Genomic DNA, 26,487 nt, shown 5'->3' on the forward strand with positions numbered 1-26,487 from the left:
TGAGGAAGAGAGATTCCACTTTACAGGCTCTTCTTGTTCATTCTTCCGAGTGAGTTTCAGTCTGCATGAGAAAACTTACTGTGAAAGTCAAGAAATCTATAAACATAGCTAGAGTGCCAGGGATAATCTTGACAGATACCTAAAAAACAAGGTAATGGAACAAATAGATGATGGTGGACATGTACTGTGCAAACTTCACAAGGTGTTTGCAGTCAGTAAGATGTTGTCTTGGTTAAGATGCATAGTCTTGGAGCAAAGGTGGGCTACCACCCCCGGTGCATTCCATAGTAAAAATCAAAGAGGTGAGGAAAGACCAAATAGGAGGCAACCTAAAACCCAAATATCACCTCAAGCCTGGAATTTAAGATACTGATGGTGCCCCTTAAACACTGGATTTTGCATACGATAGGTCACATCCGACCAACCAATATCCTGGAGCAAGTGTTTCCCTAGTAGATACATAGATAGGTATGTAGAGCCCATCCATCTGGAGGGCCCTGTATATTAATCAAAGGACCTAGCGCCTTGAGGCCCCACCTCGCTCATGTTACTCCTCTCTCCTACCCTCTGTGCTCTTGCCTCTTGGGCCTTCGACCCTCCCTTTCACACTCTCTGTCTTCTTGACTCCCCTTTCTCTCTCCCTGCTTTACTGCACTCTCCCATTCTGTGTGTAATCTTAGTCTGATTTCACTCTTTCTATTCTCGTTTTGGGCTCTTTCCATGCCCTCTGATTTTTTATGATCTTCTTTGGACTCTCTCTTGTTCACTCCTTCGCACACTCAACTCTCACACCTGACTTTACACACTTTTTGCCACTTTCCTTTGTCTTTGAACTCTCATATTTGCTTCTTTTTGCATCGTTTTATCACTTTTGTCTCTCCCCTTCTCTCTCCTTTATCTCCCAGGCCCTTTTCTGACTCCTCCTGTGCTTTTCCCCCTCTTGCCTCCCCCACTCACTCTATGCTCTCCTGCATGATCTGTCACTTCATGTGTCTTCTTCCTGCCCTTTCCCAGCTCCGCACACTCCCCCTGCACTCCTCCCTCATCAGGAAATACTTACTGGTGGCCATGCAGCCATTGTGCACAGTGGGCATCCCGAAGGCATGCCAGAGGCAAGTCCATCTGCATTGCTCTGTGCCTTGACGTGCCAAGCACCACAGGCTCTAGTCTGAGTGACCACCACAGCACACCAAAGCCTGCTAGCTGGTACACCAATGATCTTAGATAATCCAAATGCCACTGTAAATAGCTGGAATGGAAATGAAGATCCAGCCGAGACACACCCCCCAGAAACACACAAGGCCTCCTTCAGACGCAACCACCACCAAATCAGAGGAACAAGAGAAAAAGCCCTGTTGCTAAGGAAAGAAACCAGCTCCAATAACTACAAAGACTGCTTCACCATTGTCAAATAATTCTCCAACTCCGCAGCCTACCATACCTTCACAGGAATGCTACAGCAAACTCTCAAACTTTTTCTACAACTAAATTACAAAGATCTACAGTAACTTCCACCCCAGCCCTACTCAGAAGACATCACCAACCAACTACCTACCACTACCAATGATGACAAGGCCTATGAAAACACATAACAGGTTAAAAAGTGAGAGTACATATAACAGACAAAAGAATATGTCATTAAAATAGCACACATCCACGATTACTTGATTTTTCGGGCTGAAACCCGGTACCATAATGTTTAATAAGTACTCAGTAGTCCCAGTTTCTTCACGGATTGTGTTTTTCTTAAAGGGCATTGACACGTTTCAATGGAAGTCTTATAACACCCTCTTTATCAAGACTAGAATTCTAACTCTCAAAGACAAGCAGATTTACACTGAAACCATTAAAAACACCTCTTACTAATTTGGAAAGCAACCCGGGCGTCTAGAGACGTGAAGTCACCGTGAGTGTCTGGGGCACATACATCCATCTTCCTAACTTGAATCCAGATAGAGGATGCAGGATGTATCTTTATTGCACCCATCATAGGTTAAATTATGTTTGTTGTACTTGTCTAAATCATGGGCATATTTATCACTGGCCGGATTGGTGAAACGGTTCTTCCAAATAGAAACCGTAGTAGTGGGTTGGGTTTATAAATGTTCTATTCCAACCTCGAACATCCCTTTAATAATTAGGGTTTCGTTAAATGCGCTCCGCAGTGTCACGTCAGCAAACCGGTAACGTCCACGTAGAATATCTACTACTATTTTAATGATATATTGTTTTGTCTGTTATATGTACTCTCTCTTTTTAACCTGTTATGTGTTTTCATATGCCTGTAAAGAAAGTGTTTATGATGTCTGAATCCATTACGGATGTTAATGGAAGAGCAGTGTTACTGACTATTCCCACACGTTTAATATTGTGTTTTACGAGCTTTTTAATCAATAAATAGATGTATACTTTTTTATAAAAAAAGTTCAGATTGTCAATTTGGGATATATGGTTATACTTCCTGTGTATGTATGATGTGAAGTTGAATGAGTGAGATCTTGATGTAATTTAGCATGTACAGCCTATATCTTTCCTATTCCTTACAATAGTCCAAAGGAAACTTCTTTTGTGATACAATCATATAGTACCCTATTCCTTTGGGGTAAAGGGGTTCCTCTTATATTTTCTACAGTACCCTCACAGTTGACAAGTATGATCAGAAAATCTACATAACTAAACAACTAACTAACTAGATCATAACTTATTTTATATGGGAACTAGTAATTTTTCTGTATTACTTCTGAAGAAGATCAAGCTCACACACATGTCAAGAATAAAAGGGAGGGATAGCAACAGAAGAGGTGACAAAACGATAGGTCCTAAGGAGCAAAAATAGAAATGAGGGAGTTTGGTAAATGCCAGCTTCAATTCTCAAGGAACTACAATGATGAAAGAATGAGACATAGCCCATTGTAATAAACTAAAATGGTGCATTAATCCTCCTTCCGTAGTAGCAAGAAATCCTTCACACAACAAAGGACATACTTTAGATGCCATAAATAAAAACTTGCCTGATTTTTTATTCAAAATATTGTGCCTTTCATTTTTTCAACTAGAATTTTACATGCATCTAAGGGTTTCTACTCCTCCCCTTGTCCAACCTCATTTCAGGTGCTACCGCATTGTCCTACATAGCTAACATTTCACTGCTCTGGAAAACAAGTTACCCAAACAAAAAGGCAACTGTGAGAAAACATTTGAACTATTTATGTCTTCCATCAAAATACTAAAATCTCTTTATACCAAGCATAAATCAAGAATCCAGACACATACAGCCCCTTGAGTCAATGCAAGCCTCCAAACCATGATATAAAATGAGAGGAGGTTGGAAGGAAACATTTGTGAAGTGTTCAATACATTTTATTCAGTCCTGTGTTGCAGGGATGATCAAGAAGGCCTTCTCTTATCATTAAAATCATCTGATGCAGCAGTAGATCTGACATTATTTGGCTTCTATTGCTATTGATCTACTGACCTAAGGCAGACACCAACATTGCCCTACTATAAAATATATCCTAGATTCTACTCCTATTTAATTTTAGGCGGCCAATTACCAACTTTCTGGTGCCATTAAAGGTAATGGGAAATTGTGTAATGCACCTGTTCTTTAAAGAATTTTCTTGGACCTGCTCCCTCTTTTGAACTATTTAAGTGATCTCTGGTTCAAGTTCTATGCATATGTCCCATAGACATACATCAACTCTTTTGCTAATTTGGAGTTTCACCCAGTTCTTAATAGGGGAATGGTTACAAGCATACCAAACAAATGCAATGAAACTGAGCCACGACAGAGGTCATCCTGTTTGGCATCAAAGGTTGTATGTGCCTTAGATGGCTACCTCTGCCTGGTTTTGTTAACACACACACCAATGGTATTAAAACATCAAATAGGAGAGTTGTGAGAAGCTCTTTCAACCACTTAAATAGGTATGATTTGAATAAGCTCCATGATCTAGAAAAATCACAAAGCTTTTATGGCAGGAGCATCTGTAAATGCTAGTCTTAACTATTCAATCTCTCAAAATACCAGCCTAGCAATACAACACATTTCACGTCTACAAAAGATACATGACATGCCTATAAGGCTTATAGTAGGCCTTTGGAAAAGAGACCATGTCACGGAGGCCAGGAGATCACTTTACTTGCTACTAGTCAATGAGTGGACTTTGATTCAAATTGGCATGTTGGACAGTTAAATATCTTTATGATCTTTACCTGACATACCTGTCCCACCTTATTACTCATTATATTTATTTTCAAGCATTCCAAGTCTTAATAAAAAACTGCGATTTAATCTTTTGTTTAAAATGATATCCAGAGTAGACCGGGCCGTTTCTATAGCAGGCTCCACATTGAAATTCCCTGCCATGGCAGCTTAGATATAACATCCTACTTTACCAGCTTCAAATCAAAATGAAAAACACAACTTTTCCAAATTCATAAGCAAGACCGGCATCTTGAGACCTTCTGTTATGTAGTGTGCACTTTATATATTTTATGGTTGCAAGCATGTGCAAAGGATATTTATTCTTTGCTGATGTTGCCCAGATGTCAGAATAAATATTTGCTGCTGCTGTGGTCTAGTATTATTAAACAGGTCAGAACCTAATCTGAACCTCTGTGTCTTTTCTTAACATTAATATTTGCATTTAAACTAGTTTTTTCATTTCCAGGTCCAAAGAAAATATAGTGAAAAGGAACATGTTAGAAAATATAGTAAAACTCATGGTCAACAATGGTTTACTAAGTTTCCAGTCTTGTTCCTCAGTGGGGGCTCTCTAAATCAGGCGTTCCCCGTGAATACCACAGAGATATGCACCCTGTCCAAGCAGGAAACATAACCCTAGTCAAAGTAAGTCACAAAGACACCCTACATTAAATTGTGATCCTCCCCTGGTAGCTTGGCACAGAGCAGTCAGACTTAACCTAGGAGGCTAAATATGTAAAGTACATTGTTAGGTTAATAGAGCTGGACATAATGAACAAAACAACAAAAATCCAATACGTAGATCTGGAGTTTTGTATTTATTAAGAAAAAACTGAAATGTAGTGCTTAAAAGCATAAAGTGCCAGCTGAGCTATCTGGTTGTGCTACACTGTGTCAAATCCAAATGTTCAGGCCGACCACGATAAAGCGTGGGTCAGATACAGGGACCATCCTTGGCCCAATAAAAAAGTATATTGTTTGTGTCGATGCGAGGACTGTAGGAGGTGTTGAGTAATTGTTAATCACCACTCTATTGGCGATGCAATGCACTAAATCCTCTCAGCAGCTGCAATGAGTCGATAGAGATGTGCCAGTTCTGAGTGGCACAACAGCATTTATGTATGGATTTTTGCTGGAGCAACACTTCATACCCACTTTCAAGGACCCAGGACTGGAGTGGCACCACGTGGCAGGGCAGAACACACAGAGTTCAGGTGCTGTGGCAGGTGTGTTGGAAGTGTTTTATGTCCCTGAGACTTTAATTAGTAGACAAGCAAGCAAGCCCTTGCACTCAGTCTGGTTCTGGGTTCAAGTGATAGTCGTCCAGTACTTCTCACCCAGTCAAGGAGGAACTCAGGCAGCAGGTCACCACAGCAAGAATGCAGGTCTTCAAGAGCAGCAATCCAACAGAGTGGCAGTCCTTCATCAGCACAGCAGTACTTCTTCCTTGCAGACTATACACTAGTCAGATGTTTCCTGAGCTGGTAGGGTCAGAAGTCCAGCTCTGATACCCAGTGGTGAGAGTTCAAAGAGGGACTTTTAAGTCCAGCTACTCTCTTCCATCTCAGGCAGGATGGCCCATTAGGATGAGGATGGCCCATAAGTCACACCTACGCTCCCTTTGTGTGTGGCTGTCTAGAAAGCATGCACAACTCCTTGCTGAAACCCAAATTACAATTCCATAGGTGCTAAACAATATGCCTCTTCTTCCTTCCAATTGAGACTTACACTTATTGGCTGTACAAGGAATCTCCAATGTTAACATATAGAAGGGGTAGACCTCACAGTAGTGAAAATTAATTTGGAATTATTTCATTCCCAAGACACGTAAAACTTTAAAATACATGTCCTACATTATAATTACATCACCCGGGCCCTATGGGCTGTATAGGGTCTGCCTTAGGGATGACTTATATGTAATAAAAGGGGAGTTTAAGGCTTGGCAAGAGGTTTAAATGTCAAGTTGACATGGTAGCGTACACTGCCCACACAGGCTCTGCAGTGGCAGGCCTGAAATATGTTTTAAAGGGCTACTTCAGTGGATGGCACAATCAGTGCTGCAGTACACTTTGTTAGGGACTTATAGGTAAATTAAATATGCCAAGTGTGAATAAATCAATGAATCCATTTTTAGGGAGAAAGGACATGCACATTAACCCTCATTGGCAAAAATAAAGTGCCAGAGTCCTAAAACCAACAAAATAAGATCAACAAAATTGGAGGCAAGTAGGCAAAATGTTTGGGAGAAGACCACCCAAAGGCTGAAAGGTCTAAGATATATCCCCCCCAGCTGAAAGTGAGGAGAACTTCTCCTCTTTATTTCCTCTTTCCAGGTGTGCTGCATTGTGCAGCATACATAGAAAGAGGTAAATGCCCCTTCTTACACAAAAACAATCCATAGAGGTATTTTTCTCTTTCTATATTTGCTGCAAATTTCAGCACACATAGAAAGAGGAAAAATGAGGAGAAATAAAGTTATTTCTACTTGTTATGCCTCAATTTAGGAGATGTAAGATTTTGATGCATTCCCAGGTTTACAAGTCCTTAAAACCCATGCCCAGACATGAGTCCCTTGCTCACTGTGCATTGGATTCAAGCTAGCCTGGCTGATGAAGGGTAATTCCCAGAAACAGGTCCCAGGATGCTTGTTTCCAGTCCAGGGAGGACCTGGCTTGGCAGTTTGATCTGGACTGTTCCCATGAGTCACAGGGTCAAGACTGATTTGCCAATGGCTTGGTCTAAACTTGGTGGCATGGTGAGCAAAAGAACAATGGATTTAACCCAGATCTCTTCACTAGTGGTGAATGTATGATTGTAATGTAATGTAATGTAAGCACATTTATAAAGTGTGCGGTAACCCTACGGGCATCCTAGTGCTGTGATACATGTCTATTACCAATGGGGAATACTATAGAACATAATCAGAAAGGTTATACTCTGGGAAAAAGCCAGGTCTTAATTGTCTTCCGGAAGAACATCAGATCCTGTATCATCTCAATTCAATGGGGAGACTGTGTCAGAGACGAGCAGCTGCCACACCAAATGTTCTCCCCCCATTGTTACTCTCCTTATCTTAGGAATGATTACAAGATTGGCTGAGGAGAGGGAAGGCTGCATATAGGGGCATACCATCCAAACGTATTCTGTATTGGTTTGAGCCCAGATCCCTGTAAAGCTTTAAACACAAAACAGAGAGACTTGAACTGTACCCTTTGAGTCACCGGGAGCCAGTGCAATTCTGCCATGGCCAGAGAAGAAGATGACCCACGTGGCCTCATAAACGCAAGTTTAGCTACTGCCGCCTGAATTCTCTGGAGCCTCATGAGCAAATATTTTGGGGACTCCAGTAGCAAATCATTGCAGTAGTCCAAGCGGCTCATAATGACACTCCTGACCACCAAAGCTCTAGCATGAATTGGTAGCACTGGCAACACCTTCCGTAATCCTCTAATAAGAGTATAGCAGCTCCCCACCAGCTTGTTGACATGAGATTCTGGGTTCAGCTTATCATTAAAGCTGTCCCCCAGATTTCGCACCGTCCTCATGGGTACCAAAGGAACATCCGTGGGGATAGGCCAAAATTAGCTGGAAGAACTGGTGACACTCTGCCTACTCCACAGTGCAACATCTCAGTTTTATTGGTATTAAATTGCAGGGAGTTATCTCTCAACCAATTGACCATTTCCCACATACATGTGAGGAAATTTTCCAGAAAGCCAGCATGGTCGTCTTCCAAGGACAAGATGAGCTGGGTGTCATCAGCATAATTCACCAACCTTGATAACTTGATAATGCCTCTCAGCGGCCTCATATAGGCATTGAATAAAATAGGCCTGATTGAGGACCCCTGGGGTACCCCATGCTCTACGTCAACAAAGTCTGATTGAAAAGGGGGGAGGGCCACTGCCTGCCGCCTATCAGCCAAATAGGACTGAACCCATCTTAACTCCACGCCTGTCATCTCCATTTCTTCTAGCCTTGCTAGGAGAATTACATGATTGACTGTATCGAAAGCGGCAGACAGGTCCAGCAAGATTAAACTAGCTGATTGTCCCCTGTCTGCGCGCATTCAAAGATCGCCCAGAGCGGTAATCAAGGCAGTTTCCATCCCGTGACCCAGGGGGAACCCAAATTGCTCATCTTCCAGCAGGTTATTGGCCTCCTGAAATTGGGAAAGCGACCTGCTCACCAGGCATTTCACGATCTTCACTGGGTATGGGAGAGGAGAAATGGACCTATAGCTTTTTGGGCATTTGGGGTCCATGGTTGGTTTCTTTAGAAGGGGTGTTATTATTACCTGCTTCCAACATGATGGAAACCCCCACTACCCAGGGATTGCTCACATAGCTGGCGAAGAACTGGGAAGAGTTCGAAACCCAGTTCCCTTCATATATTGTGAGGGTGGGGGTCCAAAGGCGAACCCAAGGTCACTCCTGAAGCCACCCTCATGAATTCCTCCTCTGAGGGCAGCTCAAAGTGGTCCTGGATAACTTCTTTCTTCTGTGGCATAGTCCCACTGTCCCTAACCCCGGCCATATTTAATCTTTGTCCAACATCCCGTGCCATAGCACCAACGGTATCCTCTACCTTCAGCCCTTCAACAATCTTACGTATCTTCTCCTGAAAGAAAGATGCCTGGCCCTCACACAATTCTTGTGTTGGCAATATCTTGTTTTTTGTACATTCAGGGCTGACCATGTCTTTTACCATTCTAAAGGTGCTTTTAGTGCTGTTAGCTGATTTTGAAATATTCTGCTTTGTCAGTATCAACTGATTTTTTTTGTAGATGGCTATTTTCTCCTTCCAAATAGCTTTTTCATCCTCTGTATATTGCTTCCTCCATTGTCTCTCTGCCTGATTCATTCAGCATTCAGTCCATCACTTGTTTGCGTAGCACTTTTCACCCTAAATGGGATGAGTATGCCCAGACATGGGTCCCTTGCTCACTGTGCCACTGGATTCAAGCTAACCTGGCTGATGAAGGGTAATACCCAGAAACCGGTCCCAGGGAGAACCTGGATTGGCAGTTTGGTCTGGACTGTTCCCAAGAGGCACAGGGTCAAGACTGATTTGCATATGGCTGGGTCTAAACTCAGGTGGCATTGTGAGCAAAAGAACAATGGATTTAACCCAGATCTCTTGACTGGGGATGAATGTATGATTTATTCAGCATTCTGTCCATAATTTGTTTGTGGAGTGCATTGCACACAGGATTGTTTTTGTGCAGGAAAGTGCACTTTCTTAACAAAAACAATCCTGGGAGGTTTTTCCCTCTTTCTATGTGTGCTTCAGCATGAAGCACACATGGAAAGAGGAAAAAATGAGGAGAAATAAAGTTATTTATCCAAGTTGCACCTCCCCTGGGAAGTGTAACGTTTTTGGACTTCCCCTGGTTTATACGTGTTGTAAATCTTGGGATGCATCAAAATCCATGGTTGTCCTCGCATGCCTCTCAATATCTATGGCAGGTCCGCAATCTTTAAAATGGTCGCCCTCCCACGGCTCCTGTACCAACTGCAGAACCATCCACATAGGATCGACCCACAGTGGTTCCGTCGAGTAAATTCAGTACTGGGCCACTTTCTGTGGGCGGAGGGTGCTTCCAGGGTGGCGCTGCGGACTTGCTTCTTATCCACGTACTGTGGAGGTCTGGCTACATCGGACCTTCTGTCCTACTATCAGGCCTCCCACTTGTTGGTTCTGAACGAGTGGTGGTACGGCGATCACAACGACCCAGCATACGCACTGGAACACTTCTTGATGGGTGGTGCCACGCTACATACGCTGTTGTTCTCGGCCGGGCGGCGGAAGAAATTGTCGCAGGTCACTCAGGTGGTCTTCATGATCTGGAGACAGGTGCTGCGCCGCATGGGCTGGTGGGGTAGGCTGACAGCGGAAACCCCACTATGGAACAATGGACAGCTCCCCGCACTGGCCTCGCTGTCGGGGTTTGGTGGCTGGGACTCCATTGGGATTTCGCCACTTGGTCATGTTCTTACTGGGACTACCCTCAAATCCTTTCAAGACCTCAGCTCCGTATTCAACATGCCCAAGACCCAATTCTTTAAATATCTACAATTCCATCATGCACTTGCACCGAGTCTGGTGGGGCTAGACCAACTTCCTGAATTTAGCCCTGTGGAAGCTAAGCTCTTCATGGGAGATCTGGGGGATAAGAAAGTCTCCAAAATATACCAAACGCTTGTCACTCATTGCTCCTCTTCTCTCCTGTTGTTGAAGGCCTCCTGGGAGACGGATATTGGCCCTTTGGATGAGGATGACTGGAGGGAGGCCCTGGAGTCCCCCGTGGGACTGCCATAGCTGTGCGACTCCGGTTCATACAGTTCAAATACCTACATAGGGCCTATTACACCAGGGAGAGACTGTGGAAGGCTGGCCTCATTGCTACCCCGGAATGCCTGCGCTGTGGGACTGAGAGAGGCACGCTGCTACATACTGTGTGGTCCTGTGTGGGTCTGACCCGATTCTGGAATGGGGTGTGGAATTGTTTGTCAGAGGTACTGGGGTGGGACCTCCCACGTACGCCCAAGTTGGGTCTTCTGCATGTCCTGGAGAATGTAGGTGGAAACATCTACAAGCATCACCTCCTGTTGCTGGGCCTAGTCGTGGCCAAGCGGGATCTGGCGAGGTCATGGAAGAGCGACCGTGCTCCCCCACTTAGCGCCTGGAAAGCGGGCTTGGACTTTCTCATGGGGTTAGAATTGCCAGTGTTTGAGGCCAGGGGATGCCCCCGGAAACACTACAAGATCTGGAAGCGGTGGGCGGATTACAGGGGGTTGACCTTGGAGCCCCCAATTGACTTAGATGATGGGCTGCCTGCCGATGGTGACCTCGGGGCCTAGGAGGGTATTTGATGCCTACTGTGCTCTAACTGTATACTGCTGCTGAAAGTGAACACGTGCGCTGGGTTAGGGTGGGATAAGGGGTGGGCAGCGGGGGGTTTTGGGGTAGTTGGCGGGGTAAGGGGGTGTGGGAGGGGGGCGATTTAAGCGTTTAGGCTATGTATACATCCTGCTATATGTTTGACACTGACAGTGTCCTCCTGATTGTGGAGAACTGTACATATGCTATGCCTACACATTTAATAAACGCAGCTGTAAAAAAAAATCCATGGTTGTTGTATAGGAACATCCACCGTAACGCTCATGGAACGCCTCCCTAGCGCAGAGTAAGGCAACACAGCTATTTGCATTGCCTTGCCTTACTAAAGATCTATGAGGCCATTTGAAGCCACGCAAAGTGGCTTTGCTTGGCCTCATAAATATGATTTACTGTTTTTTTTCGAAAAGTGCACAAAAAGAGACTCAATAGTGGCGCAAGGGGCTTGTAAATATGCCCTTTACATTGTAGAAAATCTGAACCATTTTTCAGCTACCTGCTACTCCAGCTACAATGAGGGTCAAAGTGTAGCAAAGCAAATCTTAAGTGTGATCAAAGTTGAAAAGCCTGCATTATAGACTACCAATTAATTGATTCGAATTGAAGCTCACAACAGCACTTGGAATGTAACTGATCCACTTGTCCAGCGTTTGTCAAAGTTGCATGCTACGAATAAATACCCTTTTTACATAAATACAGAATGCTATTGAAATTCTCTTCCCTAAATAATAACACTTGCATGATAAACAACCTAAATAAAGAATGGCAGTGTTCCTAAAAGCTAACTTTATTTACCTTGTTATGCTTTCACTAACTTGGCCTAACCAACTCACCTTTCATAAGCATGGCTATCTCTATCTTATTTATGCAATATCCTGCTGTTCTTCGGGTGAAAGACAGCATTGTCTCAATAAAATTATGTACATTCTGCATTTAATTGATGAAAAAGCGACAACTCTCGTGTTTAGCTGTGGCCATTGCAGTGTCTTTTACAGTGAAAAGATAAAACGAGTATTTAAAATCACAAATACACACAGTAGCATGGAACTTAGACGTATGTATTTTTTTCCGTCAGGTTTTGGACTAAATAACGGGCAGTGGCACTCGGTCACCCTGGCAGCCAAGCGAACCCGAATGTTTGTAACAGTAAACAACGACGGAGACTCAACTGGACAAATCTACCTGCCGACGCAAATGTATACAGGAGATAGTTACTACTTTGGAGGTGAGAAATTATGCAGCAATGTATGCAGTGCACATGTATCTGATTTTATTGGGAACTTGGACTGTGATTATGGAGCTCGCTAATCAGGGTATAGTCCGTTGTGTACATACTCTTTACTGATGTGAATAAACAAATGTTTAGTAAAATATGAAAAATAAAGTGCAAACTTGGCAATACGCACACGGTATTATTTAAGGTTCATAGGGCTAGAATCGCCGATATTTCGTTTTTATAAACACATGTTATTAATTCGAAATTGAGCAGTCATAACAACAAAAAGAAAAGAGTTGCTTTCCAATCAGTCCCCGCCACCCTACTCGCCCCAGTCCCCAGCAGTTGCAAAGGAGCCGAGACACCCGATGATGCAGTCTCCGGTGTAGAAAAAAACCATTATAGTTCCACCATCTTCCCCAAATCGTATAACATTTCTGAGGACAGCCTCGGGCGACATAGATCGGTTCCTCCTGTTTAGCGCACCAGCCCATGCCTGATCTCCACAGTACCAGGCCAGGTGCCTGGGGCAGCTACAAATGCCTGCAATGTCCCTTTTATCTACCTATGTTGCCAGACTAACCAGCATTTGGTCGCTATTCTCACCCCCTGCAGCCACAGAAGAGCCAGTTTTGGAGTCAGTGTAACAGGACTATCGAAGAGCTTAGAGAGGATCCTACCTATTTGACTCCAATACCGTGTGATCATTGGACGATGCCTCACCACTGTCTCAGGAGACGAGCATCAGGAGCAACAATGGCCAGGCTGGAGACCAGCATGCCAGGGCCTTTGAGGTGTCAATCACATATATGTTTAAACAACTAAATTCCCTTTGGCTGGTTCAAATTAGTCTCTGATAGTACATTCTTTTAGACAAATTGAAACAGATTCTGTATAGATTTATATTCACAAATTAATTTCAGCTAATTGCAATTCCATAGCAAATTCACCCCAAGGCCTGACAAAGTACATCAAACTGTACAAAAACATAAAGCTATGCATGGCTTTTATTGAGCACCTCTATCATTTATTTCAGTTTCTGAATGTCATAGCTCACTGCTATAACATAGCAACCGTTGATAACCAAACTGGTTACCCACTGTTATCATGTGGTAAGGCCTTCCGGGTCAGAATGACAGGTCTCCCTAAGAGCCTGTCAGTACAGCTAATGTATATCGGCTTTGAATAAAAGCAGAACACACAGTTGCAGGAGAGGGAACGAAGGCAGGAAAGATTTTTTTTTAACATTGAGGAGAGGCTGGGTCCTGTATGGCTCGCCGATTAATCCTCTGCCCCTGTGTAGCAGCTGAAAGCATAGGAAGATTATTTTAAGGCCATACATAACAGAAAAAGATAGATGTGTGAAAAGTGAAACAAGGGATTTGTTTCACCTCGGGGTTCTGATTGACATCATAGACAATTCAAGCTTTGCTGTGGTTGTCTACTTGATGTCACTCAGAACCCATCAGTGAAAAACATCCCTGTAATTCACTGTTACGTTATGTTATATTAGATGAATTTATAAAGCGCATGGCTGCCTGTTATGTTGTGTAATTATGTGATGTTGCTTTAACTATGTTCATTCCACATTCTGCTCAGAGCGTTCCTATGTGCTGTATTCTAATGTAGTCAGTTACCCCTGACTGCTAACCTGTCTGGCTGTGTACCTGCTCTGCTATATGCATTAAATCCACTTTCCACTTATTTGATGTGTGGCTCTTCAATTCAACAACTGGCGACGATCGGGATGATTTTTTAAAGCCTGTGTACCGCTTTTTATGGTAATTCTGACCTTCCTTATGGTCGAGACGACAAGTGGAGCAGAGACGACGTTACGATATTTCGACAACGCATGGAGGACACTAATTGCTTTAACGCACAACAAAGCCTGGTGAGCGACGCCTTATTTTACTAAAACTGTAATCCTTATCCTTACTTTGGATACATTGGATGCGCTTTCACACCTGCGCTCGAGCGCTTACCGTTGCTCTTCGAAACGCGCTTCTAATGCGCGTGTCCTCAAGCCTGGAGGTTCTCTCTCCGACTCGCGTTGCATCTTTGTAACGTCATACGTTCGCTGAGAACGTGACGCATCACACGGTGCGTGGCGGCCATTTTGGATTGGGCAGGCCTACTCGTCACACGAAGAAAAAAAACGGAAGACGTTTTTTTTTTGTTTAATTTCCTATTTCGACACCCACAAGTCGGATTTTCATCGCGGTCACAGGTAATCGCTGTTTAACGCCTTGAACTAAACCACTTGCTTAATTTGTGACACTTTCAAGAATTTCTTCAATTTCTACACTTTCTGGTGGTGAAGACTGGACAGTGTGTAGAAGGATCCTGTATTTTCATTCACTGAACAATCCACCATAAACAACTGTACATCTTACGGATAACTTACTTCTGCAATCTTCTCTTATATTATTAACTCATTTTTTTTGCTTTAGTTCACATCAACATGAGTCAACAAACATTTTCCTTAAGTAACCCTCAGGAATTCTGGTGTAAAGGTTCTGAACCAACGTTAAAATGGCTAGAATGAAAAGACTATTTTCTCAATTATATTGACACTGTGGATTCCGATGGTAAAATGTCTGCTGATCAAAAGAAACGTATTCTTTTACACTCTTTGGGTCCAAAAGGTCTCAAATGCTATAACCAAATGAACAAGCCGATTGTAGGGGGAGGTGATAGTAATGTTTTCACAGTGGCTCTATCCAATTTAGACAAATATTTCTCTCCGAAGGTTTGTATGGGCATTACGCGTTACAAATTTTACCAAAGGAAACAATCTAAAAGTGAGTCTGTGGATGACTATGTTGGTGAGTTGAGAAAAATGGGTGATGATTGCGCCTTTGGTGGTTTACTGGAAGATTTAATTCGTGACCAGGTGGTAATGCACGCTAATAATCCTGCAATTCAGGAACGTCTTTGGGTGAATGGGGATGCTTGTTTAGAAGATATCCTAGCTTTAGTTCGTAAAGCTGAGTCATCCAGTAGATGTGCGAGTGCGCTAAAATCTGAAAGTGTCAGCAAAGATGTTGTGGCTAAAGTAGATGCAAGTTCAAAAAGAAGCGGTAATTTTAAACAAAAAAGGGAAACATGGGCAAAGCCTAAGTACAGTAATGAATCTCCCAAATGTTATAGGTGTGGGAGTTTAGAACATTTGGCGTTTGCCAAATCTTGTCCTGCAAAAAAGAGTAAATGCGGTGCTTGTGGACTGTATGGTCACTACACCAAAGCATGTAGAAGGAAGACAAAGACTGTCAAATGTATTCAAGAAGACTTAGTTTCTGATGAGAACACTTCTAGTGATGAGGACCAAGCATCTGACTGTGCTGTAGTTTTAAAAAAGAAATTACTCCTCAACATTAGGGATGGCTGTTTGCTTGTCGATAACAAACCTGAATGTTGGATACATATAGGGGGTGTGCGCATCAAGGTCTATGCTGACTCTGGTTCGCCTTATACGATCATAAACGAAGATATATGGCGTAACACATTTATTGACAGAGTTGGTCCAAAACTGTCTCCTTCGGATATTGACCCTGAAGGTTATGATGGTGGCAAGATTGATATAGTTGGTTTTCGTTGGCTGAAATTTGAGTTCAAGAACCGTAGATCATATGGCAAGTTATATGTATCAAAAAAAGGTCCCTCTGTTTTAGGGTGGAAAGACCAAGGGGATTTACACATTATTCTTGACCCCAACTCTGTGGAAAAAGTTTTAGTTATGGATGAGGGCACCAAAACCCGTGAGGAACTGTTAAAAAGATTCCCTGCAGTCTTTTCAAAGACAATTGGCAAGTTGAAAGACTTCGAACACAAAATAATTTTGAAGGACTCTGCCACACCTAAGATCCATAAGGTTAGAAGTGTGCCAATTGCTCTAAGAAAAGACGTGGCTACGGAACTTGAGAGATTGGTCTCATCCAACATAATTGAACCGATTGAAGCGTCTGCATGGGTTTCCCCTTTGGTGGTCGTGAAACGATCCAATGGTAAATTAAGATTATGTGTGGATCTTCGCCACTTAAACGATAATATAGTGGTAGATCAATTCCCTCTGCCAAAGATCACTGAGATGTTAGCTTTGCTTGACGGGGCTAAATGGTTCACTACAATCGACTTATCATCTGCGTACCATCAGATCCCTTTGTTTAGAGACAGCAGGAAATACACTGCTTTCATAACCCCACAGGGTTGTTACCAATTTAAAAGGATGCCTTTTGGTTTGGCTTCGGCCGCAGCTGTTTTCCAGCGTTTAATGCACAGGTTGTTTTCCACTGTTAAAAACACAAAGTTTTTTCAGGATGACATCCTCATCTTTGGAAAGGAAAGGGCAGATCATGACAATACCTTAAATGAAGTTTTGAGCATCCTTAACGACAAAGGGTTAACTGTTGAATACACCAAATGCACCTTTGCCAGTGATCATGTAACTTACTTAGGGCACGTTATAGATTGTAATGGTATTAAACCAAAACCCAACTTAGTTGATGCTATCAGGTGTGCTCCTTCCCCCAAGGGAAAAGATGATGTCAGATCCTTTATTGGCTTAGCCGAATTTTGTTCAAAATACATTCCCAACTTTGCGTCCAGAACATATAATATAAGACAGCTGTTAAAGAACAAGACAAAGTTTGCTTGGTCAGTAGAATGTGAACAAGATTTTGATGACATCAAAAGTTGCATTGCCAATATAGCTTCTTTAAAGAGTTTTAATCCTGATGCTCATTCTATTATCACCACAGATGCCAGCATTAAAGGTTTGGGTTCGGTTTTGTCCCAAGTTGGTGTGAGTGGTAAGGAGCAAATTGTTGCTTATGCTTCCAGGTCACTCTCGCCCACAGAAGAAAAATACTCAACCATTGAAAAAGAAACTTTGGCATGTGTATGGGCTGTTAATCACTTTAGAGCTTTTGTATGGGGTACTAAGTTTACTTTGCGCTGTGATCACAAGCCATTACTCAGAGTCCTGACTACCGAAGGTACTGTTAACTCTTCAGCGAGAGTTGCCAGACTTGCTATTAAACTGCAAGATTTTTGTTATAATGTGGAATTCGTACCTGGCAAAGAGAATTGTATAGCCGATTTTCTTTCTAGAATGCCCAAGCAACTCGATGAATGTGAGGATGAATTGTGGAACTCCTTTCAGGTAGCCTATGTACAAGACATGGATGGTGCAGGCATTTCGAAGCAAAGGTGGGTTGATGAATATGTGAAAGATGAAGAGCTATCTTTAGTAAAATCCCATCTAGCTGGGTCCTGGCCGAGGAAAGTTGATTGTAAGCATCCTTTGAAGCCTTTTTGGGATGTTAGATTAGAATTAAGTGTTCAAGATGGCAGCATCTGGTTTGGAGAAAGAGTCATACCTCCGAAGACTTTGCGGTCGTCCATCATGGCCTTATGCCATGAGGGGCATTTTGGCATAGTCCGTTCTAAACGTACAGTTAAAACCTCTTTTTGGTGGCCAGGTATGGATGCTGAAATCGATCAGTTTGTAAGGAACTGTAGGTTATGTCAAACAGCTGACAAATCTCTAGTTGTCTGTAAGCCTCCTATGGGCAACATGACTGCACCTAGTTCTCCTTGGGAACATTTAGCCATTGATATCATGGGTCCTGTTGGCAGTGAGCAAAAATACATTTTGGTCTTAATGGACTTATTTTCTAGGTGGCCTTGTGTAAAGGTTGTGAGCAAAGCTGATACTACTACTGTCTTAAAGTTCTTAGATACATCTTTCACGTTGGAAGGTATCCCTTCAGTTTTACTTAGTGATAATGGTGTCCAATTTACCTCTAATAAGGCTAAAGAGTATTTTGATACACTTGGTATCAAGCACAAGACTACTGCTCTTTATAATCCAAACAGTAATGGTATGGTTGAGCGGTTTAACCGTGTCATTAAAAGTACAATTCAAATGTCTGGTAAGAGTAAGGAGTGGGAAACTCAAGTTTTAAAAATGGTTTGGTCTTACAGAACCTCTATATGTGAGGCTACTGGTTTTCCTCCTTTTGTACTTATGCGTGGCAGGAATCCGCGTACCAAGTTTACTCCAGGATGGTTGTTTAAGTCCAATGTGGTCAATTGGTCTGAAGATGTTGTTAAGGAAAGGAGCCAAGCTTCGCATCTTAAAAGCAAAATGTTGTATGACTCAAAGCACAAGGTGAAAGATGTTAGCTTGGTTGTTGGTCAATGGGTAAGGGTCAAGAAACCTGGTAAGCCTTCCAAGGAGGAAAGTAGTTTTTATGAACCTATGCAAATTGTCGAAGTTTTAAACAATTCTGTTCGTCTTTCTGATGGACGTGTTTGGAACCTCAAAAGGATTGCTAAATGTCCACCTCCTCAGGTTGTCCCTCCTTGTCTAGCTTCCTCTCAAGAGTCTTCTGACTTGTTTGACTTAGAGGATTTGTTTTGTCCTAAAGCTTCCGATGCATTCCTGACGTCCAACACTTCCAGCTGTCCTGTCTCAGACATTTCTGGCCAGGTTTCGTCTGATTTGGGTGCTTCTACTTCTTCAAGTTCTGCATGTGATGGTGAGGTTCATGCTTTCAGAAACCCTAGGCGTGAGAAAAAGCCTCCCGTGTGGTTAGCAGATTACATTTCTGAGAATTTTCCTTTGTAATGTTTTTTTTTCTTTCTGTTTTGATGGGGGGTGGTGTTGGGCACAAGTTATAACTTTATTTTCTTTATTGTTCAAAGGGGGATGTGTTATGTTGTGTAATTATGTGATGTTGCTTTAACTATGTTCATTCCACATTCTGCTCAGAGCGTTCCTATGTGCTGTATTCTAATGTAGTCAGTTACCCCTGACTGCTAACCTGTCTGGCTGTGTACCTGCTCTGCTATATGCATTAAATCCACTTTCCACTTATTTGATGTGTGGCTCTTCAATTCAACACTGCCCCAACATCGGGGCGTCCCAGCGCTAGCGGTGAGGGCAGAAGAGATCACGAAGAGCTAAATGGAGGAGAAAAGCCAAGTTTTAGCCAGCCATCTTGTTGGAAATGGCCCTTATTGAAGGGTTATCCCCAAACTTTTTGCTTCTTCCTCCCTTATTTTTACTGACTCGTGGTTGTTGGCAATAGGACTCTGGGTACTTTACCACTGCTGATCAGTGCTAAAGTGCATATGCTCTCTGTGTAAATTGTTATTGTAATTGGTTATCCATGATTGGCATATTTGTATCACCAGGAAGTCCCTAGTAAAGTGCACTGAGTGTGCCAGGGCAGGTGATTTAAATGTTACTAGTGGGCCTCCAGCACTGATTGTGCCACCCACATGAGTAGCCCTAAAATGGTGTCTGAGACCTGCCACCGCAGTGCCTGGGTGCAGTCTGTGAACTGCCATGTCAACCTGGCCAGTGTTCCCACTGCCCAGGCCTAACCCTTCCCTTTCTGTACACATTGGTCACCCCTATGGAAGGCCCAAGGTACCCCCTTGGGCAGGGTGCAGAGTATGTGAAAGGTAGAGCATACACTAGTGCAGGTGACATGCTCTGGTAGTGAATTACAGCAATTTTCGTTTTTCACTATTGTAAGGCTATCTTGCCCATTGGCTATCATGGGAATGCTGGCTACAGTGGTTACCTGCATATCTTCCCATAGGAGCAAGATAGGACATAAACGTCTGGTATCCCTGAACTCAGAATTTAATAACACATCTTTTAGGAAAGGTTTTTTTTAAATCCTGTGTTTGAGAACAGCACTTTTAGAAAGTGACTGTTCCCTTATTTGACATTTCTGTGTGCCTTGGCCAGTTTGTGAATTGACTGTCTGGTTTGTGAGTGGCAGGGGTTGGGTGGCTCCCAGATGCTGAGTGGGCCATCCCTGGGCTGAATAGCTCCATATGTTAGATCTGGGGTCTCTAGTTGGCAGAGGTAGGTACCACCGTCCAAATAGGGACCCTTGCTTCTAGTCAGGGTAAGGAGGATACACTCTTTAGATAACCCCTGTTCACCTCCTTGGTAGCTTGGCACGAGCAGTCGGGCTTATCAAAGGCAATCTGTAAAGTATTTGTACCAACACTCACAGTAAAACAGTGAAAACACCACAAATGGACTCCACAACAGTTTAGAAAAATAAAAGTATTTAATCTAAACTACACAAGACCAAAACAACAAAAATCCAACATACACAGTTCAAGAATATGGTTTCAAAAGTGTTCTTAACATTGCGTTAAAATAATCCACAGTTGCGTCATGTTTTAGCCAACAGTACCTTTAGATGTGACAAAAGTTCCAAGTAAAAGCTGCAGCGTTGAAAAACAAGTGATGCGTCGCTCCTGAGACCCTGGGGAGGCGATGCGACAACCCCGCTGGATGCAGCGGGCCTGTTGCGGTGACTCTGGTCTGTATGGGGAGGGATGCGATATCTTGTGTGGATTCCGGTGCGCAGGTTTCGTAGAAAGCGTCTCACAAAGGTACAATGCGGCGATCTTCGGGACAGCGACAAGTTCAGGTGCGGCGGCTAGGCGCAACGTCGATCTTCTCCTCTCGCGGCCCCTCACTGCAATGGCTCTGTGACGACTCTCGCAGTGACGTGATGCGGTCCACAAGCAGTCGGTGCGACAATCTCACCCAGTGATGACAGGCTCTGCGACGATACTCGCAGCAATGGTACTTTTCCCGCACCAGAGCGATGTGTTTCGCAAGCGAAGAGTGCATTGGTTCTTTATGCGGCAACAGGTGCTGCAACGATCTCGATCTTTGCGGCAGCGGGAATTTCCTCACACTGACGGGGACGCGCTATGCAAGCAAGCGATGCGTGAAACACCACAACTGGCCCAAGCACTCTAGGAAAGACAGAACTCTCACAGTAGAGTTCAGGGAAGCTGGGGGTGAAGTCCTTTTGTTCCTGGGACTTCTTTTTTTTCAATTATTATTATTAATGAGACAACAAAACACAAAAGAAATGTAAATGACATAACACATACAGTATAAGAACAGCTGTGTCTGATGTCCCTTTTTTATACTTTATGCCCTCACCCCCCACCTCAGTGGATCCACCTTCTAAGAACAAATCAATACAATAAATTAAGAGTCCGAAAAACCAAACAATGATACACTCAGGTTGTATGCTAATCTTTGCTTAGCCAATTAGTTAGCAACCGCCACAATCTTTTGCCTTTTTGCTTTGCCCGCCTCCCTCTTTTTCTTTACACAGATATCGCCCATTTATATGTAGATAGCAGTTTACTAAACCAAACATATTCTGATGGAGGGTCTGGATCGAGCCATACCGTAGCCACGCACAAGCGGAATATAGTAATTGCAATAAAAACAAATTTCACATCGCCTTCTGCCATAACTTCATTAGAAATCCCCAACATTATAACCTGAGGGTTTAAGGCTACTAAATAGCCCATAATAGATTGTAATCGTCGCTCAATTTTAAGCAGTACTTCCGAGAGACTAGGACAAGTGGAAAACATATGAGCGCTGTCAGCCCCCATCAACCCACATCATGCACAATGTGTCTCCGAAGTACCCCCAGCGTAGGATCCGTGCCGGCGTGATATAAAAATTACACCAGGCCTCAAAACATTGCACCTGCACATTGGCAGACATACATGCTGTTTGACTATGCAGCAGGGAGTCCTCACACTCCCCCTGACCTGCTTGTCAGCTGTTTTGCCATCTATCCAAATGCCTGGCAAGATCGTCTCCCATTCTTTCATTAATTATTTTATACATCGCAGATGTCAAAGGATGGCTGTTCTTAATCAAATCTAATAATGGGATTCGGTTCCGATCAAAACATTTTCAGGTCCAAAAATCCTGTATTTGTAAATACTTAAAGAAGTCTTTATTCTCAATGCTGAATCTATCTTTGATGACATCAAAGGAGAGCGTTTCAGTACCAGCTATTAGATCCCCTATGTAATTAACCCCCCCTTGGACCATCTTCTAAAATAAACATCACAGAAAATCTCAGGAAGTAAGGGATTATTAACTAAAGGAGAATACAAATGTAGCTGTCCTATCTCACATTTTTTCCTCACTGCGATCCAAACTTTATAGGCACCTAGCAAAACCTTAAATTTGACCCTCTTATAATATGCAAAATCAATCTGTCGCATTAAGAGAACCCTTGCTTCTTCCCCACAGATTAATTGGTATAATAATGTTTCAAGACCACCTGGGTTACCCCATTCATAAATTCCCCCATATACTTCAGCATGATCACCCAGTAATATATTTGTAAGTTGGGGAGAGACCAGCCTCCCCGATCCCTTGGTAACATCATATACCTTAATGCCCGTCTTGGGCATTGCCCCGCCCATAAAAACCACGACATTGCCTGATCAAACTTCTGGAACCACATCTTACTAAATTCCAGGGGAATGGCTCTAAAAAATATAAAACTTTGGGGAGGAAAATCATTTTAATGACATTACATCTGCCGATTAATGTCAAATGAAGATTATTAATTCTACGGGAATATGCTTTAAAATTACATAGCAATCGTTCAAGATTCAGCTCACCAATAGCATCCGGATTAGAACTTATCTCCACACCAAAGTACCTTGCTTTAGGCACAACACGCAAATCTGTTAGTGTAAACTTGTTGTTAATTACTATTTGCGTCTTGCTGTCATTCAAGTGATAGCTGGAAACCCTGCCGAATTGAGAAGTCACACGATTTATTTACTCTTATGCGTGGTACAGTGTAGGAGTAATAATAGCTAGGTCATCTGCATATCCCAAAATGTTCACATCCCCCCTGGAGCAGAGATTGGCTGGATTATCTGATTCTCCTGTATCATTCTTATTAAAGGGTCAATATATACTGCAAACAGCAAGGGAGAACAGGGCACCCTCGTTTAGTACCTCGCCTTATTATAATCTCTTCCGACTGTATTCCCATGAGTGCTATTTTAGCTATTGGATCCTTATACATGCTCTGAACAGCTTTTAAAAAGCCCTCCCCAATCCCATAATGTTTCATGACTGCCCATAAAAAAGGCCAGGAGACCCTATCGAATGCCTTTTCAGCATCTAATAAAATTAAGGCCATAGGGTCTCCTGTAACCTTAGTGTAGTCAAATAATGTAATTGTCCTTCGTGTATGGTCTTTAGTTTCCTGACCAGGGATGAAACCATGTTGCTGAGGACAAACCATTTTCTTAATTACCGCAGATAATCTGTTTGCTAGAATCTTAGAGTAAATCTTAACATCATTATTTATTAATGTAATGGGCCGATAGGCCCCCAAATCCGTAGCCCACTTCCCTTTCTGTAAGAATAAAACGATCTTTGCATTCCTCCAAGATGCAGGGGGAGATTCCCCACCCTGTATCAGCCGGAACATTTCCAGCATGATTGATGCCAGCTGGGTTCGGAAACTTTTATAAAATTCCCTGGGTAAATAGTTCGGCCCACTGCTTTTCCAGATGATATCGAGTCTATGGCATCAACAACTTCTTCTAGGTTTATCGGTGAATCCAACATTCTGCCTTCCTCAGGTGAGATATAATTCGACTTGACCACTTCAAGATATCTAGTGAGTTCGCCCTGTACCCGGGATACATACATCTAACGTCTTCGGAATATAACTGCTGATAAAATTTCTGAAAGCAGACAAGATTGCACTAGGGTCAGTCACTAAACCAATATCAGGGTCATTAATTACCATGATCTATGTTTGTACTTCATTTTCCTTCACTCGCACTGCTAGTAAATGCCCTACCCTTTCATTGCTCTCATAAAGTTTTGTCCGCCAAGCCAGATATCTTCCAGCAGCCTTCGCAAACGAAATCTCGATTATAGCAGATCTAGCTATTATGATCCCAATCTGTGCCATTTCTTTGTCCCCTCCTTCTGCTTTTGCCTTAACCAAACTTAGTTCAGTTTACTCAACGTCTCATACAACTCTCTTAACTTGTTTCTCTCCTTCTTCTGTACCTCCCACCCATACTGCGTGGTCTCCCCCCTAATACCAGCCTTCAAGATATCACAGACATTCTGAATATTAGTATGCCGAGATTCTCATTTAAAAATCGAGTGATCCACATAGCCATGTGTTCTAAATACAAGTTGTCATTCAATAATGCCCTACTGAAGGTCCAGCCAGAGACACCTTTTGGATGTTTATTATTCACTTCCAAAACTAGAGGGTTATGGTCGGACATTACCCTAGGAAACTTAACAATTTTGCTCCCCTGCGCCAATGTTTGAGAAATGAAGAAATAATCTAATCTTGAATTAGATTGGTGCAGTGCTGAATAATATGTAAAACCTGGATCTTGGCCCTGAGTTAATGCCCAAACATCTACCAACCTGTGCAACTCCTTTAACTGAATGAGAGACCTGAATACTTTCGGTTTCCGACCTACAAATTTTATTTCAGGATGGTTAGAAATTACGCAATCAATATTAATATTAAAATCTCCACACAGTATAACCAGTGCAGGCCAGCCCACCAGTTCAATTCTCAGCCAATTGAACAGCTCAGGGTCATCGTTGTCTGGACCCTAGACAGAGTACAATGTGAAAAGATTGCTATCTATTGAACACTGTGTGATTGCCCATCGGCCGTATTTATCAGAAGCTGATCGAGAAAAGTTTGCCAAGCCCCGACGAGCAAAAATTGCCACTTCCTTTGTCTTGACCTCTTGTTTACACCACAGCATCAACTGATACCCATCCAACACCATAAATCTTATTTCTGCTGGCTTTGATGTGGGTCTCCTGAAGGCAGATAATATCCGCCTTTAGAATTCAAAAATCTTCTTTTATCCTTATGCGTTTCCCAGGGTCATTGAATCCGCAGATATTAATAGTGGCTATCCTAACACATCCCATAACTTATAATAAATACCCCAATAGACAATACCATAAAGCAAACAACAACCCACATTTCCAACCACCCCCAAATGATTCCTTTTAGTCTACCCTTCCATAAGGATCCACTCTATCCCCTCCCATCCCACTCCACACCAATAACTAAGGCAAAAAAGGTGCTCAGAACCTGCGATGCCTCCTGTGTTGGTGTGCCCCCCTGTCGCTCCCTGACCTTCAGGAAAAAAAGATAGAAAAAAACAGGAACCAAGCCCTGCCACCCGTCCTCCAGCCATCCATATTGACACTCAGTTACTTATTTTCAATTTGCCCCTCTTTTTTTATCCCCATTTTCACCATTTTCCCCTGTGACTAACCTACCCTCTACCCCCTACCCTTTGAGACAAAAATATGGAAACAAGACATAGAATGGGAAGAAGTTTCACAAGCCAAGAAAGCCCATCAGCCAGCCTTGTTGTATATACAAATCTAGGTCTCCTTGTCCCCAGCTATCTCCTTTAGGTAATCCCCCGCCGGGATCTCAGAGGTAAAAACCCTCACCCGCCCCCGGAATATAACTTTCAGCCGAGCTGGATTCATCAGATAGACTTCACAGTTAAGTTTCTGAAAAGGAGAGATCAGCTGCCTCAAACGCCATCTTCTCTCGACAGTTGTATGACAGAAGTCTGGTCGTACAAAAAATGTCTGTCCTTCTGCTGTCTATTTAGAATTCGGCCGAGCATTTTCAAATATTGCTTGACGCAATAAAAAATTACCAGAGTCCGGGCTGGAAAATACTGAGCAAAAGATTTCCGCTAATGACGCCAGAATGATGGACTTCATGTGGAAAGTAGAAGAGTCTGAAAATAGACAACGAAGAAATAATCTCTGTCTTTTGGGCATTGAGGAGAAAGCTAAAGGTGGGGATATACAAGGTTTCTTTTGTTCTTAAGCTTTTTAAATCTGCCTTCCCCGAAATCTCAAATTGGAACTGGGAGACGGAAATTCAGCGCGTCCACAGATTCCCACTAATGGCAAAGAATAATCCTGGCCCGGACACAAAAACATGAGCAATCCTCATATTTTTTGGTAATTTGTTATTGCGTTCCTTGGACTTCTTAACACGGAGCCAGCTCAACTCAGGCCCTTGGAGAGCTCTTCAAGCAAGGGGACACAGCACAAAGGAAAGTCCTTCCACTCTCCTTGGCAGCAAAGCAACTGCAGGTCAGCCCACAAACACACAGCAGGACAGTCCTTCCTCTTCAGTCTTCCAGCTTTCTCCTTGGCAGAGGTTCCTTCTTGATTCCAGGATGATCTAATTTTCTGTAGTCTGGGGTCCTGTACTTATACCTCAAAAAGTATTTGTTCCCTTTGTGC

At 42.9% G+C, this 26,487-nt stretch overlaps 1 protein-coding gene across 1 annotated transcript in view; it reads left to right on the top strand.

Moving 5' to 3' along the window:
* CNTNAP4 (contactin associated protein family member 4) overlaps positions 1 to 26,487 on the top strand; it is a 1,879,337-nt gene that overhangs the window by 1,163,658 nt on the left and 689,192 nt on the right. The window contains exon 9 of the mRNA XM_086961154.1: positions 12,183 to 12,332. Coding sequence (XP_086817280.1) covers positions 12,183 to 12,332 — 150 coding nt within the window. The remainder of the gene's footprint in view (positions 1 to 12,182; positions 12,333 to 26,487) is intronic.

This window comes from Lissotriton vulgaris, chromosome 3_1 (genome assembly GCF_964263255.1).
Source record: "Lissotriton vulgaris chromosome 3_1, aLisVul1.2, whole genome shotgun sequence".
In the NCBI taxonomy this organism is placed as follows: Eukaryota; Metazoa; Chordata; class Amphibia; order Caudata; family Salamandridae; genus Lissotriton; species Lissotriton vulgaris.